Source organism: Lissotriton helveticus (genome assembly GCF_964261635.1).
Source record: "Lissotriton helveticus chromosome 1_1 unlocalized genomic scaffold, aLisHel1.1 SUPER_1_unloc_5, whole genome shotgun sequence".
NCBI classification, from domain to species: Eukaryota; Metazoa; Chordata; class Amphibia; order Caudata; family Salamandridae; genus Lissotriton; species Lissotriton helveticus.
Genome location: NW_027611692.1, coordinates 2597201 through 2615298, shown reverse-complemented (window position 1 = coordinate 2615298; position 18098 = coordinate 2597201). Strand labels below are relative to the sequence as shown.

The 18098-nt window shown below is 51.4% G+C and overlaps 2 protein-coding genes and 1 long non-coding RNA gene across 3 annotated transcripts in view; 1 reads left to right on the top strand and 2 right to left on the bottom strand.

The window, feature by feature from the left end:
• Positions 1-18098, bottom strand: part of LOC144806148 (uncharacterized) — a 1180470-nt gene that overhangs the window by 994034 nt on the left and 168338 nt on the right. The window lies entirely within an intron of this gene.
• The window catches only part of LOC144806144 (uncharacterized), a 176492-nt gene that overhangs the window by 77349 nt on the left and 81045 nt on the right, over positions 1-18098 (bottom strand). The gene's annotated exons all lie outside the window — the stretch shown is intronic.
• LOC144806146 (uncharacterized) lies at positions 11523-13151 on the top strand. The gene has a single exon (XM_078672580.1). The coding sequence runs from the start codon at positions 11739-11741 to the stop codon at positions 12942-12944; it is 1206 nt and encodes a 401-aa protein (XP_078528706.1). The 5' UTR covers positions 11523-11738; the 3' UTR covers positions 12945-13151.

Sequence of the window (18098 nt, the reverse complement as noted above, 5' to 3'; positions counted from 1 at the left end):
GTAGTGTGGGGGGGAGCAGTGATTTCTCAAATGATGTACCATACATGTCCACCAGATAGGGGGCGATGACATCTACAAACTTCTTATAAAATTCGGACGTGTACCCATCAGGGCCCGGTGCTTTTCCGTTTGGGAGTGAAGCGATCACCTCGGTGACCTCTTCCACAGTAATTGGCCGCGCTAAATATTCCCTATGGGCGTCCGAAAGCCAGCCAATTGCCACATCATGCAAGTAATCATATGTTTCTTCCTCGGCCGCTGTTGATTGAGATTGATATAGAGTGCTATAGGAGTCCACAAAACATTTCAATATGTCAGTGGACTGTGTTTGTATTACCCCCTCCCTAGATTTAACTCGTAGTATCGCTGTCTGTCCCCGACCCTCACATATTTTCCGTGCCAGTACACTTCCTGGTCTACCCCCTTCTCCAAAGGCTCTAGCCGTTTGCTTGCGATCTAAGTACTTAATTTCTGACGTTAAATAATCAGTATGTTCGGTGTTTAAGTCGCGCAACTTGGGTGACAATAAGATGTCCTGCGTTGTTTCGTATTGTAGTTCCAAGTCCCTCATTTGACTTTCGCAGCGGCAAATCTGACCCCTAATGTCCTTGAGTACTCCAATAGTAGTGCTAATGCAGACACCTCTAATCGTGGCCTTAAAGGCTTCCCAGAGGAGACATGGGTCCTCAGTAGTCTGAGAGTTAACAGCGAAGTAGTCTTTGATCGCTTTTGTCAAGGTGTCAACATATAATGGGTCTGTGAGGGCTTGGGAATTAAAACGCCATTGAAAAGGGGGGGGTTCATAATGTGGAAGGCCCAACTGCAACAGAACCGGGTTGTGGTCCGACAATGTACGCGGCAGTACTTGCAACGTGCGAACCCATAGTGCCATGTCTTTGGAACCCAGCCAGTAGTCCAGCCTGGACCAGCTATTGTGAGATGCAGTGATGTGTGTAGCGCCAGGTGCGTCATTGTGTTGTAATCGCCAGAGATCTGCTAAGGCCAGATCCTCCATCATGTGACCCACCATGAGTCTAGATTGTTTGTGTTGTTCCACTGATTGTGAGGAGCGATCCAGCCCGTCCCGTAATGTCACGTTCCAGTCCCCCCCGCATAACATGTGTGTGGTAGTGTGTTTCTGCATGTGTCCCCAAACTTCTCGATAAAATTCCGGCGCATCAGTATTCGGGCCATATACATTAAGGAGTGTTATATGTTGTCCTCTCAGTGTACCTGACACCAGCACATACCTGCCAGCCGGGTCCTGCGTTACATGCTTTTCCTCAAATTCGATCCCTTTCTTAATCAATATGAGCACCCCCCGGGAGTAAGATGAGTATGATGCCCTGTAGGACCTCCCCGCCCATCTCAACCCCAATGTGGCGTGAGTGTGCGGTGCGAGGTGTGATTCCTGCAGGAATGCTATATCAATGTTCCATCTGGTAAGACTAGCGAATACCTGTCTAATTTTCTGAGGGCGTGAGAATCCGCGTATGTTCCAAGTAAGAACGTTCAGGCCACCTCTGCGTTCACGTCCAGAACCTGGTGTTCATAAATAATGCAATACCACTTATACCATCATACACAAGGGTCATGCCCGGAACCCGTCCCCACCCAGCACTGTGATCATACGTCACAATGACAATCACTCGCCGTGTAGAATCCAATAATGTGTACATTTGTAAAGTCTTCGGTCTTTGTAAACAGTCAAACATCCCCCCTCCCCAAGTCCCACCCACTCCAGCATCCCCAACCTGCCGAAGCCATACCCCTTCAGAGCACAAATCCCTCAACCACATAACCTTCAACTCAGTGCTCACACTAAGAACTTGTAGTGGGTACTACCCTCATGGAGGACCGCCAGGAGCACATCCCTTCACCCGACGGACGGGTGCAGGCGATACTAGTAAAACTTAAACATGTTCGTGATATATGTGTCCATTAATCCACAGACCCCACTTCCCCAATACCACTCCTCACATGAGTTCAAGCAGTAGTGCAGTCATATAGGAAATGCAACCTCCCCTCACATTAATCAGATGTATGTGGTTGAAACTAGTCGCAGATCAACCCGTCATCAGTCTGTCTCGTACCCGGCCACCCTCTGACACACGCTATTTGGATAGCAGCGGCGGGTATGGATGATCCCTTCTTTGCCAGTCTCCACAGCACTACCTGATATGTACCTCAGTGTTCAAATGTCCGTCTCCTTCTTCACCACCGCGCTTCAGTTCAGCGGGTCTAAGAGCACACCCACGTGACAAGGTCCTGATCCACCTCACCTAGAAGCAGCCATAGTGACAGTCTAACGTGGCTGCGTGAGTAGTGATCCGGCGGGGAGTGCACAGCAGCAAGGCCATACATGGATATCTGTTACAGTTCAGTCCAGGAGTGCATTACGGCCCTCGTCATCCCCACACTTCCCCTCCCCTTCTATGCCCAATGTCGAATCAAAGCGCCAACCTCTCACCTCTAGGAGTCTTGTATCAGCCAGTGCCGTTCAGTATAGCCGGAGATGGTCATGTAACAGCCCCTTGTAGTCAACTGCACAGCAACACTCACCGCCGTACAACGTGAATCACCACCATTAGTATTATTCCAAGTCTTCGTTCCGATCGTTCTGGGACTCTGACCTCGCCTCCCGCTGTATCTTCTTAACAAATTCAAAGGCCACTTTGGGCGTCGCCAGTATTGTCGCCTTCTCCTTCCACAGCACTCGGAGTCGGGCAGGATATAGCATGGAATAGCCAATGTTCAACTCTCTTAGCTTAGCCTTCACTGCTGTGTATTCCTTACGTGCCTGTTGTACTGCGACTGTGTGATCAGGGTAAAACTCCAGACTGTTGCCTTGATGGGTGATCTTGCCCTTTTCCCTTGCCAGCCTGAGGATCGTGTCCCTGTCTCGATAATTGAAGATCCGCGCCACCACCGGCCTAGGCGTAGCACCAGTTGGTGGTTTGGGGCCCAATGTCCGATGGGCTCTTTCGACAATAAAGATCTGCGACAGCGCCTCCGCACCAAAGATATCCTTACATAGGCCCTCGATGTAATGCTCCATCCGCCCCGTGTTGGTCGTTTCTGGCAGGCCCGTGATGCGCACGTTATTACGCCTCGAGCGCGCTTCCAAATCTTCCTCCTTCGCTTTTATCACCTCCAATATTCGTTCCATTCCCGCGCATTTAGTGGTAGACGTTCGCGCTTCATCTTCAACCGCCGATATTCTCGTTTCCGCTTCATCCAATCGCTCTCCATGTTTTTCTTGCCGAGCAGCCATGCCATCCATCCTGCACGTAAGATTGTCAAGCTTACCATTTATATCTTGCAGGTTCGATTGAATTGCCATCAGAATCTTTTCTATGTTATTAGTAGACGGTGAGTCTGAAGAGCCGCCGGCCTCCGCCATATCCTCCGCAGGTTTCGTCGCCTTCCTGTTGTCAAAGGTAAGTTTTGGTTCCTGCTTATCCGGCTTCCCCATTGTGGCGGTCGGTGAATGTACTTTCCGCAATGTGGGTCCAAACGCCCTCGTTATCCGGACCGTCGTCGCCGTGTTGTCTTGGCGGTGGGGCCCAGCAGTTGCACCTGACTTTCACTTCCCACACGACACGGTCACCGCCAGTGGTCACCCTCCAGGGCGTGCGGAATACGTGTGGGACGTGGTCAGTCCACTTCAGGAGCCTCAGGAAGTGAGGCGGATGGACACGCCCGCGTCCGCAGGGGGGCCGCACCGCCACAATCTGCCACAGCCGTGTATGTTCTTGCTCCTGATGCCCCCTGGCAGCTCCGGAATTCACTCCCCCGGGTAGCCAGTAGGTTGGCCTCAGGTCGCAGGTGGCAGGCCGCTCCCAGTCTCAATCGTTCAGCAAATTTATTCCCAGCCGCCGCTCCTGCTAAATCTCCGACCAGGCAGTGCCACACAGTCTAGTTCGCGGTCATCGGCGCGAGTTTGCAGTTTCCGCCATTACGGCAATAGTCGCCGCCATCTTGTCAGGCATGCAGGCGGGGTGTTGAAGGACACAGCCCGCGTTGTACAGGGGCGATAGGAGCGGAGATCATGCACTCTTTACCAGGCAGCAGGAGCTTACCCCCGATCCGTGCTCGCTGGGTCCTCCAGGCAGTCCTCTGCCGATTTCACCACATATGCACAGGGTCCGCTGTCTGCCGCCGGCCATCTTGTCAGGCAGTCCGGCTCTCACCGCAGATATCTCAGCGTTCTCTTCAACACGGGGATGGAGACCACAATTTATCAGGTCCGCTCAAGCCCCTCATCTTCCGACACAGATAGCGGGTCGTTAAACGAGGGTTGGTGGGGTTACAGCGACAATGAATCACATCGCGTGTGATCGCCCGGCGGAGCTGCAGCTCAGGCAGCCATTCCGCTGTGCGCCCCCTAGCGCCACCTGACCTTCCAATCCTTGATTCTCCCAATTGTTCTCTTATCTCCTGGCCATCATATCCCTTGCTTGGACATTCCAAGAGGAAATATTTCATCACCGCTCCCTGTCCGCTCAAAAAAGACTGAAACCCCACAGAAGTGCTTGCACTCTCTCTCACTGCCACTCTCACAAGTAAGTCAACATGTCTAGAGCACTCTGTGAGAAAGTGCCCTCTTTCTGCAGGGTTGTCCCCACTTTTTGCTGAATTGCTGATGTACTTTGACTGGGAAACAACCTTTACAACGCAACTTTTACAACGCACTACCATTACAACTAAACTTTTACAACGCAAAAACCATTACAACGCATGTATTTACAACGCATGTTTTTACAACGCATGTTTTTACAATGTAGATACCTTTACAACGCATACCATTACAACGTAAGTATTGGTAAGTATATAATTTATTTAAAATGTTATAGGTTTGGGATTTTGGGTAAAGGGGTATTTTTAGGGTTCAGGGTCAGTTTTGGGTTTTTGGGCAAAGGGGTATTTTTAGGGTTCAGGGTCAGTTTTGGGTTTTTGGGTCAAGGGGTATTTTTAGGGTTCAGGGTCAGTTTTGGGTTTTTGGGTAAAGGGGTATTTTTAGGGTTCAGGGTCAGTTTTGGGTTTTTGGGTAAAGGGGTATTTTTAGGGTTCAGGGTCAGTTTTGAGTTTTTGGGAAAAGGGGTATTTTTAGGGTTCAGGGTCAGTTTGGGGTTTTTGGGTAAAGGGGTATTTTTAGGGTTCAGGGTCAGTTTTGGGTTTTTGGGTAAAGGGGTATTTTTAGGGTTCAGGGTCAGTTTTGGGTTTTTGGGTAAAGGGGTATTTTTAGGGTTCAGGGTCAGTTTTGGGTTTTTGGGTAAAGGGGTATTTTTAGGGTTCAGGGTCAGTTTTGGGTTTTTGGGTAAAGGGGTATTTTTAGAGTTCAGGGTCAGTTTTAAATTTTTGGGTAAAGGGGTATTTTTAGGGTTCAGGGTCAATTTTAGGTTTTTGGGTAAAGGGGTATTTTTAGGGTTTAGGGTCAGTTTTGGGTTTTTGGGGTACAGGGGTACAGGATAAAAAAAAAGTAAAATTACATTTAAATTAAATTAATTCAATTAAATAAAATAAAATTAAATTAAATTATATTAATTTCAATTAATGTACATTAAAAAAATTATTATGTACTTACCAATACTTACGTTGTAATGGTATGCGTTGTAAAGGTATTTGCGTTGTAAAAACATGCGTTGTAAATACATGCGTTGTAATAGTTTTTGTGTTGTAAAAATTTCGTTGTAATGGTAGTGCGTTGTAAAAATTGCGTTGTAACGTCATACATCCACTTTGACTGAGTGTGCCCTGGGCTCCTGCCAATCAGATTCCCAGGGTCTATGTCTTTCCCTAAAACTGCATTGAAGACCAAATCCAATTGGCACTCTCTGGCCAAGATCAGCTCCTGGTAAATGGTACCACAGGTACCCAGGGCACTGTGGCCAGGGAAGGCCTCTAAGGGCTGCAGCACTTACTCTGCCACCCTTACAGGACCTGTACCTTTACACACACACACACTGCCTAAGCAGGCTGCATGTTTTGGTGCAGAACAAAGTGAAGAGTCGACATGGCACACATCCCTGTGTGCCATGCCTACAACCCACTGCCCCGGAAATGATCAGCCACCCCTCTAGCTGGGTGCACTATACCAGTGGTGAGGGCACAGGTGCATGAGCCCTGTACCCCTACTGTGTCTAAGCCAATTCTCAGACATTGTAAGTGCAGTAATGCCATTAAGAGTATATGGTGCTGGGTGTTTGTCATTATGAACTCCCCAGCACCATAATGGCTACACTGAAAACTGAGAAGTTTGGCATCAAACTTCTTAGCATATTAAACCCACACTGATGCCAGTGTGGGAATTATTGAAAAATGCACACAGCGGGCATTTGAAAAATGACTTAACACTAGTGTCCAGGCTGAGTGGCTGCTCCCCAGCTGCCACCACCAGACATGTTTCTGGACCCCTGGGTCCAGAGCCTGCTGCTTTCGGGGGCTGAAACAATGCACATCCTGGGACGAGGTGCCAAGCCTCCTCCCCAGGATGGGCAGGGTCCACAAAGGAGAAGCTTCAAAGGCTTGTCGCCTCTGTGAGCTCCCCCAGGCCTTTTGCTGCTCTCAGCAACTGGTCGCCACCGGTCTGAGCCCCACTTTGGGTGGGAGAACCGACAGGAAAATCAAGTGAGGAAGGGAGGTGTGCCCACCTTTGCCAACCCCACCCCTCAGGTGGGGGAGGCAAGGTAAAGCACAACTCACAGTCCCCACCATCTTGCAGATGGGGGGACAGTGGCCAACCACAGTGTGGCATATGCCCCCCTTCCCACTGGATGGTGGTATAATAAGGGATGTACCCCCCCAAGGAAGAGACCTATTGGTCCCAACCTTTTACTTACCTGTAACACCCCTAAATTTAGTATTTAGTGGTATCCTGAACCTTGCCTCCTCAGACAAGCAATGACCAACAAGAAAAGAAGGAGAAGGACCGAACAGCCGTGCTGAAGCTAAGAAGAGGACGCCTACTGACTTGGCCCTAGCCCTACCGGCCTATCCCCACCTCGAACCTGCAGAAGCAAAACCCCGGTGTGTCCTGCATCCAGGAACCTCAAGAACCCTGAGGACCTGCCCTGCCATCCCAGAAAAAGACTTTGTCTCCCTTGAACACCAGAGTTGTTCACCAACAGACTCCAGCTCTGGCAACTCTGCACCCGATGCCCACGGCCCCAGTTTGAGTGGCCCAACACCACATGAAGGTCTCCCCGGCGATCCTGACCTGAGACCCAGTGATCCCTGACCTGCTTCAAGCCTCCAGCCGACACCTGCAGCCTCAATCTGGAAGGGCCCCCCTAACCATGACCAGGAGCTGGTAAGAAGATTCGACCCTAAAATACACCCCTGCACCCGACACCCCGCAGCCTTGGGTGGCCCAACCGACGATGTCTAACCAACCCCCAGTATCCCAACTTAATCAATCAATAAATCATAGCATTCGTAAAGCGCACTACATACCAGTGAGGGTCTCAAAGCGCTGTGGGGGTGGGGGACCTGCTACTGTTCGAAGAGCCAGGTCTTGAGAAGTCTCCTGAAGGTCAGAAGGTCTTCGGTCTGCCGTAGGCGTATGGGGAGGGTGTTCCATGTCTTGGCAAGGTGGGAGAATGATCTGCCGGCGGCGGTCACTCTTCGGATGCGGGGGACGGTGGCGAGTGCGCGGTCTGCGGAGCGGAGCTGGCGGGGTGTGGGTGTAGAGGCTGAGTCGGCTGTTGAGGTACGCTGGTCCGGTGTTGTGGAGTGCCTTGTGTGTGTGGGTGAGGAGTTTGAAGGTTATCCTCTTGTTGACAGGAATCTAGTGCAGGTCTCTCAGGTGGGGTTTCATGTGGCTGCGGTGAAGGATGTCGAGCATCAGGCGTGTGGAGGCGTTCTGGATACGTTGGAGTGCATTTCCGTAGTCTAGTCTACTGCTGACGAGGGCCTGAGTGACCGTCCTTCTAGCTTCGGTGGGGATCCACTTAATAATCCTTCTAAGCATGCGGAGGTTGTTGAAGCAGGAGGAGGAGACAGCGTTGACCTGCTTCGTCATGGAGAGGGTAGAGTCGAGGATGACCCCTATGTTGCATGCGTGGTCGGTGGGTGTTGGGGGTGTTCCTAGTGCAGTTGGCCACCAGGAGTCGTCCCAGGCTGAGAGGGTGGATCGGAGGATGAGGACCTCCATCTTGTCAGAGTTCAGCTTCAGTCGGCTGTTCCTCATCCAGTCGGCGACAGCCTTCATCCCTTCGTGAAGGTTGGTTTTGGCGGTGTGAGGGTCCTTGGCAAGGGAGAGGATCAGCTGGGTGTAGTCGGCGTAGGAGATGATGTTGAGGTCGTGCGACGTGGGCGAGCGGTGCCATGTAGACGTTGAACAGAGTTGGGCTGAGGGATGAGCCTTGGGGTACGCTGCAGATGATCCCGGTGGCTTTGGAGCGGAAGGGGGGAGGCGGACGCTCTGTGTTCTGCCTTAGAGGAAGGAGAAGGTCCAGTCCAGGGCCATTTCTTGGATTCCGGCGTCGTAGAGGTGTGTTCGTAGTGTGCGATGGGAGACCGTGTTGAAGGCGGCTGACAAGTCCAGGAGGATGAGGGCCGCAGTTTCTCCCTTGTCAAGCAGGGTCCTGATGTAATCGGTGGTGGCGATGAGGGCAGTTTCGGTGCTGTGGTTGCTGTGGAACCCCGACTGGGATGGGTTCAGGAAGCTGTTCTCTTCGAGGAAGCTGGTTAGTTGTTTGTTGACAGCCTTTTCGATGACTTTTGCCAGAAACGGGAGCAGGGAGATGGGTTGGAAGTTCTTGAAGTCCTTGGGGTCCGCCTTGGGTTTCTTGAGTAAGGCGTTGATCTCTGCGTGCTTCCAGCTCTCCGGGAAGGTCACTGTCTCGAAGGAGATGTTGATGGTTTTCCGGAGATGGGGTGCGATGGTGCTGCTGGCTTTGTTGAAGATGTGGTGTGGGCAGGGATCTTCCGGGGATCCGGAGTGGACGGTGTTGATAAACTTGATGGTGTCGTCGTCGTTGATGTTGGTCCGGGTGAGCAGGCGGTTGGTGCGGGTGGTGGTCCTCTCCAAGTCGTGGTCACTCCCAGAAGACCTTCGTCCCTGAGCTGCAATGTGTTTGCAAACCGGAGAAACCCATTGAAAGTAACAGGGCACCAGATGACAAACCCTCACCGTGCACCCGACCACCCTAGTGCCGTTGAGAGTGTTCCTTCGGTGCTAACTTGAACCGCCAATTGCCCTGAGCTGAGGTCCAGGAGCTTTGCTCCCACAAACTTGTGGCCTGCTCGTGAGCAACTACCAACGGTAGGTATCCTATCCCCCATTGGATAACATTGGGCCACAGCACTCTGTACCCGGTAGCCCTAGTGTCGCTGAGAGTGCTTTGAGAGTGCATCCTCGACCCCGGAAGACCCCTGAGTCTAACCCAAGAAAACCAACTCTCACAATAAAGTACTTACCTGTTAACCATTAACTCTATTTCCTCCCATCGGATAACATTGACTCTGTGTTGAGTTGGAAAATCTATAAAATCCTATATAACTGTGTACAAATAACCAAAACACATTTACCTATTTACAGAAAATGTCCCAGTCCAGTATCCAGGTATACTACACTGTGTAAGAAAAGTAATCTGCAAAGTCATCTACATGACATCATATTGAAAAGTCATTATAAAGTATGTGTACAATATTTTAAGGTATTGCGTTTCCAGTAATTCTACTGTAACCAAACCAAAGTATATAAACAACTGCAAACCAAACCCTATTGTTACTGCAAAGTATACATCACTTACATGTGCCAGGCTTGCTTGGTTCTAAGAAATAAACATAACTAAATAATATTTTGCAAATTGGTCTGATTTCAGTCTTTGAGTTTGTGCAATCATTTGCTGATTGAGAGTGTACAACAAATGCTTAACAATACCCTCTGATAAATCCTTACTGCTTGCCCACACTACCACAAATAGAGAGTAAAGTGCTATCTCCCTTTACCTCTGCCTACCTTTGGGGTTCCACTGGACTCTGTGCACACTATACCTCACTTTGGTATGGTATATACAGAGCCAGCTTCCTACACACCCACACTGCTGTCATGTTCAGACACTCTTCTGCATACACACCTTGTCATTCACCTGCAGGCAGTGCAGCTAAGGCCAGACTCAGCACCGGCATACGCAAGGACTCACTTTTCCTGACACAGAAATTGGCCAGGGATCTCTGAATCTGGCTGCACTTTTTTCTCTTCAAACGCTAGCTCTCATCAAGCTTGTGGACAGTTTTTTCTAGTTCCCGATCTCTATAGCACCACAAAGCCCTTTACTTCTTAGACAAAGTACATCAAATAGTTGTCATTCTCCCTTCTCACAATTCTATCTTTTTGCGTTAAATGAGTTCATTAGTGTTATTCATCTGTGCCAATTTCTGTCCATTAACAATCTGATTTTAACTCTGCAGATGACTGAAGAGGTGAAGAAGTCTCAGAGCTTGAACAAGGAAACAATGACTCGAATCCAGGAGTGATGAGCAACTGGAAATCCTCAAGTACTGAAAACTACTGAATTAAAACATTGTTTTCCTGACTCAATACTCTACATTGAACATTAACAAAGCTCCTAAGTGAAAATACCCAAAATAATTAATAGGTTTGAGCTCTTTGCACTAAACAGCCTCTGAAATGGGAAAGGAACACGTGTAAAATGAGAGCTCAGTGCACGTACTATTTGTAAGAATATTTTCTCTCAAAAGAGACATTTGGAGATGAATACAATAATGCAAAGTAATTAAAGCTGAACACAGTGCACCTGAGAATAACTTTGATTATAGCTTCAAACTGATGGTACTGATAGAATGCAGCAGAGAAGATAAAAGCAACAACACAACATTTTATCCCTGCACAGAAAGTGGGAACTTTTGTTAGAAATACCAACCCCCTCAACATGATGAAACAAGATTTATTTGAAGGGGCCATCCTATTTAAGATGATAGAACGAAAGCAGTGCATAAAAAGTCATTGTTAAAGATCTTTCAAAGACCTCAGCAGAGCAAGACGGCAGAGCACAACATTCAGTGTAGAAGATACCCGCATCCACGTCTTTCTCTGTGGTTCATCGACCTCTTCATAACTACGTAGAACCTTCACAATGAAGGGCTTTCTTGGTATGATGTTTGTCTCGTTGGGAAAAGGGAAGGTAAAAGGGACCTTCTGGTGATAGTGAAAACTATTATCATTCACAAGCCTATTTCCTACCTTGACCTGAATGAAAAAAACTTCCTGATGTATTAACACTAAACACGTCAGATGCCTCATCAGTTCTTTATAAAAGTCTAAATATGTAAACGTGTGTAAATCTTAAAGTTTCAACATGATTTTAATTTTGTATGAGAACCTACATGTGCATACGTTGGAGACATCCTCATAGGTGCTGTGGCCCAGCTCAGTAAAAGTTTATAGGATAACGTAGGCTAGCCCTAGAGGTGACATCATAAGCACTCCTTGGCATGTATGTGAGACAACACCAGGCTTGGAGATATTAACTCCAGAAAACAATTTTATAACTGTATTGAATTCAAGAACAGCTTTAGTTGTCAATCCTATCTCAATCAAATTGAGACAACACACAGCTGGGAAAAGCATTATCAGTGCATTAAATTCCAGAAAACCTTCATCCAGAAAAGCAGTTTCACAAACCAGGAGAGAACAGACACTGGGGGAAAACCTCAACAGTGCTTTGAATGCCAGAAAGCCTTTACTCAAAAAACCCATTTCACTGAGCATGAGAGAATACACATTTGAAAAACCTTATCCTTGTTCTGAATGCAAGAAAAGCTTCCATCGGAGAAGCAGTCTTACTAAACATGAAAGAACACTCACTGGGGAAAAACCTCATAAGTGCTCTGAATGTCAAAAAGGCTTCCTTCAGAAAATCTGTCTTATTCACCACAAAAGAACACATACTGTGGAAAAACCTTATCAGTACTATGAATGCCAAAAAAGCTTCTATCATAAATATATCCTCAATCAACATGAGAGAACACACACTGGGAAAAAACCTTATGAGTGCTCCAAGTGCCAGAAAGGCTTCAGTCATAAAACTAGTCTCACTCACCATGAAAGAACACACACTGGGGAAAAACCTTACAGATGTTCTAAATGCCAGAAAAGCTTCAGACAGAAAGTCAGTCTTGCTGACCATGAAAAAGATCATACTGGGGAAAAACCTTATAAGTGCTCTGTGTGCCAGAAAAGGTTCAGTCGGAAAATGAGTCTTACTTACCATGAAAGAACACATACTGGGGAAAAGCCTTATCAGTGCCCTGAATGCCAGAAACGCTTCAGTCATAAAAGCGGTCTTACTCAGCATGAAAGAACACATACTGGGGAAAAGCCTTATCAGTGCCTTGAATGCCAGAAAAGCTTCATTCAGAAAACCGGTCTTACTGAGCATGAAAGAACACACACTGGGGAAAAACCTTATAAGTGCTCTGTGTGCCAGAAAAGGTTCATTCGGAAAATCAGTCTTACTTACCATGAAAGAACACATACTGGGGAAAAGCCTTATCAGTGCTCTGAATGCCAGAAAAGATTCAGTCAGAAAATTACTCTCACTCAGCATGAAAGAACACATACTGGGGAAAAGCCTTATCAGTGCTCTGAATGCCAGAAAAGATTCAGTCAGAAAATCACTCTCACTCAGCATGAAAGAACACATACTGGGGAAAAGCCTTATCAGTGCCCTGAATGCCAGAAAAGGTTCATTCAGAAATCCGGTCTTAATCAGCATGAAAGAACACATACTGGAGAAAAGCCTTATCAGTGCCTTGAATGCCAGAAAACTTTTACTGGGAAAAACCATCTCACTCAACATGAGAGAACCCACACTAGGGAAAAACCTCATCAGTGCTCCGAATGCCAGAAAAGATTCAGTCAGAAATATAATCTAATTATACACAGGAGAAAACATACAGTGAAAAATGTATGAGTGCCAGAATGCCCCGAAAGCTTCCATCGTAGCCGATCTCACTCAATTTGAGATGACACACACTGGGGGAAAACTGTATCAGTGCTCCGAATTTTGTAAAATCTTTAATTAAAAATTGGGGTCTGAGAATAGGGGGCGTGGCCAAGATGGCGGAGTGAGCGGACGTGCTCCCGGCTAGCTCCTTCGGCCCCGGCTTACCCGTTGCTGTCCCCTGGCGCGTTTCTCCCCCGCGCTATCCAGGTGGGGGCCGGAGATCTGGGAGACGCTACGGTGCCGCCCACGGAGCTGTGCGAGCTGCTTTGGCGAGTTGAGACGCCAGAGCACGGAGCGGCTGGACTGGCAGTGGGAGCAGGCCCGGAAGATACGGAGGCAGCGTGCGGCCACTAGAGGCACCTTAAGAGTGCGGAGGCTGTGGCGCTGGGCCCGCCGGACACGGGGTGAGGCGCGATAACCGGACGGCTGTCCAGGGGTTTGCGGAGTCGAACCTGCATGCACTGCCTGGCCCGGAGTGGGACCTCCTTCGGCCCGGAGGCGGTGCGCCTACTCTAGGCCAGGGTTGAGGCCTACAGCTGAGGTGGAGGAGGAGCCCGGAGATGCGGGAGGGACGGCGGTCCCCCAGATTGCGTGGTGCCTGACCCCGTGTGGTGGCTGGAGGAGGCGGTGAGAAGGCGGCAGGGGTCCCCTGGCCCCGGAGGAGAGGAGGCCGCACAGATTGCAGAGGCGACCCGGAGGACCTGGAGGAGGGCCGTGGTCTGGGCCGGGCGCCGCCAGCTGAGGCCAGTCGTGGATTGGAGGTACCAGGGACCGTGGTGGGCGGCGCAACTGGGCCCAGCCTGGCCCGGAGTGCGGCGAGGCGGCTAACTGCTGTGCCAGGAGCGGAGGCGCCAGGGAGACGTGGCGCTGAGGCCTACGGAGAGAGGAGGCCGGTCGGGCTGCGGCGAATCTACCTGAGACCGGGGTTGAGGCCTGCTGTTGAAATACCGGGGGCGCCCTCGCCCCGGGAAGGCCAGCGGATCATTGGATTGGGCCGCGCCTAGACGGCATCTGGGGGCAGAGGTAGTGGAGAGGCAGCGACGGACATCTCTGAACCCCAAGGAGTGGAACAGTCAGGAGGGTGGCGCAGAGGATCGGGCTGAGGGATAGAACCCCGACCTGCTGGTGCCGGGGGCCTCCTCGAAAGTGGATCACTGGAGCATAAGATTCCCCCCATGGTGCAGACACAGACCTGGGACCCGTTGTGAGGTATCAGCCCTGCATGAGAGCGCCTGTGAGGAGTGGAGCCCAGGCGGTAAGCCCAGTTAAGTGAGGAGATCGGGGGCGCAGGGACTGAGCGGCGGGGCACAGGGGGCCCACTGGGCTAGCACACAATAGGAGCCCGCTGGGAGTCGCCGGTCTCGAAGGCGGACTGTAGCAGGGAGACGGTGGAGCGCCATCAGTGGGGATTGACCGCCTGAGGTGGCTGCGAGACCTGGCTGCGACCATTCCCTGGGCCAGGAGGAACTTAGAGCGGCATACCTCGTGAAGAACGATCTGGGCGGCTTACACCCGGGGGTGTGTAGACGAACAGGAGAGAGACCGCCACGGTGCTACAGAGGGAGGTGGCTGCGGCATAGCGGACTACCAGTATGACAGGGCAGCGAAGGAAGAAGGGCGAGCGGACCCTCCCTGAGATGTTGGGCAGGGGGCAACAGAAGGGGGAGAGAGGAGGTGCGTCCCCAGGAACGTCCAGAGTCTTGCAGGGTACCGGGGAGAGTGAGAATCCCATCACCAGATCCTTCCTAGAGACCCTCTTTAATTCGCTGCATGAGGATTTTCAAACTTTAAAACAGGAAGTGGCTGGAGAGGTCAGGGAAGTGCGACGGGAGGTGGACAGTCTTGGCGAACGGGTAGCCACTATGGAGACCGCCGGACATTCTAGTGATGAGGAAATTTCACAGCTGCAACAGGAGGTCCTGCGGCTGCAGGATCAACAGCTAGATCTCCAGGCACAAAACGAGGATCTGGAGAACAAGTCCCGGCGGAATAACATTAGGGTCCGGGGTGTTCCATCAAAAGAAGAGGGCACGGATGTTACCGGATTCCTGCAGGTGCTGTTCCCGGGAAGTCCTGGGAGAACAGGTGGACTTCCCCATTCGGATTGACAGAGCCCACAGGGTGGGCACGGCTAGAGGGTCCTCTGCCCCTCCCCAGGACATTCTGGCCTTCTTGCCAGACTATGCTCTCAAGGAGCGCATACTGAGAGAGGCGCGGAAAGGTGAGCCGCTACGACTTCGGGAGTACCCTGTGGCCCAATTTCAAGACCTGTCGGCCATAACGCTTGCCAAACGAAGGATGTTCAAGGTGGCTACGGACTTTTTGAGGGAAAAGGAGACTCCGTACTCGTGGGGGATCCCTTCCACCTCATCTTTTGCTGGAATGGGACCCTGCATCAGCTCCGCTCTCTCCGAGACACATGTGCCATGTTGGGCATTGAGGCGACAGAAGAGAGAACGCAATCGCCCTGCAGGAGAAAGATGTCGAGGGATGGCTGACAACCGGCTCCGAGAAGGCGGGGCTCAAGGGGGCCTCCAGGCCGACTCACCCGCGGCGAGAGCAGGAAGGGAGAAAGCAGTGCGGGAGGTAGCACTCACGGCCTAAGTTGACTCCGGGGGGAGATCACCATTCTTGCATTGTTTCTATGGCTGCACCGGGGGCTGGGGAGGGGGGGCGGCGGGGAGGGCGTAGTGGCTGGACATCCACTTCGGTAACTTACCCCAGCCTTGTTCCACTTGGAACCGGACTGGGACTATGAGGTTTGAGGGGTTGTTGCAGGGGGTGGGGGGTGTCAGGGGAACTGATGCAGCATTGAGTTGGATATTTTTTTTCGTTTTGCTTGTTGGGGGTTGGGGGGTAGGAGTTGGGAGGGGGTCGACTGTGGGTTTGTTCGTTGCTCTGGTTGTGGGGGGCTGGTTGGGGGGGAGTCAGGGAAGGGAGGGGGCCGGGGGGGTGAAGGGGGGGTGGGGGTGGGAGGGAGGGGTTGGGTGGGGAGGGAATGGGGGGGTCGTCCAGTGCTCTTTGCGAGTCTACACTGCCCTAGCTGGGCTCACACGTACTACACACTTCTGCGCCGCCCTGTCTGGGCGGACATCTATTGCCTGTGCCCCTACTTGTTCCTATGCCTTTGACGACCCTTAAGGTGGTGACCCTTAATGTTAAGTGGTTGAACAATCCGGTTAAGAGAAGAGCAGTCCTGTCCCAACTAGAAAGTACTCAGGCAGATATCTGTCTCCTGCAGGAGACCCACTTGATGTCCCGCGACTGTCACAGGCTACGCTCCCATAAATTCCCGACACAATTCTTCTCTTCTAACACTACTAAGACAGCAGGGGTGGCAATACTGGTGGCGAGGCGCTTCAAAGGGGAGATCCTACACAAATTTGCAGAGCAGAAAGGGAGGCTGCTAGCGTATCGGTTTAAGCTTGGGGGTCTTGTGTTTACCATTGGGTCTGTGTACAGTCCCAATGAGCACCAGGAACGGTTCTTGAACTCGGCCTTAGTGGACATTACAGCCACTCCAGACAGATATGTCATCATAGGGGGAGACCTTAACATGGTCTCCGACGCGGCTTTAGATAGATCTGCGCTCCGTGCCCCGCAGACTGGCGAACTCTCGGCCACGTGCAAGTCCCAGCTGGCGGACCTGGATCTCCACGATCTCTGGCGCCGCATTCACCCCACCGCAAGGGATTACTCCTTTTACTCTCACGCACATAAAACATATGCGAGATTGGACCATCTCCTGGTTACGGGACCGGTCTGTGCCCTGGCTACGACCTCCGAGATGGGGGTCATCTCCCTGTTGGATCATGCTCCTGTCACAGCCACTTTTAGCTTACCACCGCCGTCATCCGCGCGCGGGGTCTGGCGCCTCAGGGACACCTTGCTACACAAAAAAAAAGTGGTGAAGCACATCACGGACACCGTCCGTGACTATTTGGTTCACAACGATAACGCCGACACCTCTTTAGCGACTCAATGGGCTGCCCTGAAGGTGGTGCTCAGGGGGGAATTTATAGCCATTTCATCGGCGGAGAACAGGGAACGGCAGCACAAACGGGACGAACTTACGCAACGGGTCCGCGAACTCGAGCATATGCACCACCGTACCTGGGCTTCCAGAATCTGGAGGCAACTCAAGGCAGCGAGGAAACTCCTGTCGGCCCTGGATATGGACCGGGCGGAGTACGCAGCACTACGTCTGCGACATGCGTACTATACGGGGGGGACAGATGTGGCCGGCTTCTGGCGAACAAGCTCAGAGTGGCGCACCAGCAACACTTGGTGAAAGAGATCTTGGATGCCAACGGGGCGGCGGTCACGGAGGACGCCTCAATTGCGGAGGCCTTCCGTCGGTTTTATGCGGATCTTTACGCGGGTGACCCCCCGTCTGAGCAGGCAACAGAAGAGTACCTGGATTCGGTCACCCTCCCTTCCCTTGCCCCCTCACAGGCGGAGTACCTGGAAAGGGACATCCGTATTGAGGAGGTGATCACCGCTATCTCCAAACTCAAGCATGGCAAAGCCCCGGGCCGGATGGCTATACGTCGCTTTTCTATAAGACGTTCTGTACGACACTGGCACCTATTCTCACTCGTCTTTTCAACTCGTTCTCCGCACCGGGCGCCATCCCGCCCGACCTCCTGCAAGCTACCCTGACGGTCATCCCCAAACCGGGAAAGGATCGGACCCAATGCGGCTCCTACAGGCCGATCTCCCTCCTAAACGTGGATCTCAAGCTGTACACTGGGATCCTTGCGGCCCAGTTGGCTCTCCATCTGCCGGGTTTGGTGGACTCGGACGAGGCGGGCTTCATCCCGGGGCGGCAGATGGTGGACAATACTAAAAGGGTTGTCCACTTCCTGGAGAAGGCCTCCCGAATCCCCGGAGAAAAAATGATGCTGGCGGTGGATGCGGAGAAGGCATTCGACCGGGTGCATTGGCCTTACTTGGAACGGGTCCTGATGAAGGTGGGAATTGGGGAGAAATTCCGCTCCTTGGTGTTTAATTGCTATAAGTTTCCTTCGGCAGTGGTGCGGGAGAGAGAGAGGCACCAGGCAGGGGTGTCCGCTGTCCCCGCTGCTCTTCGCTCTGTATATGGAGCCATTTGCTCAGAGG

Coding starts and splice junctions, on each gene's coding strand:
- LOC144806146 (XM_078672580.1), top strand. CDS start 11,739: ATGAGAGAATACACATTTGAAAAACCTTATCCTTGTTCTGAATGCAAG.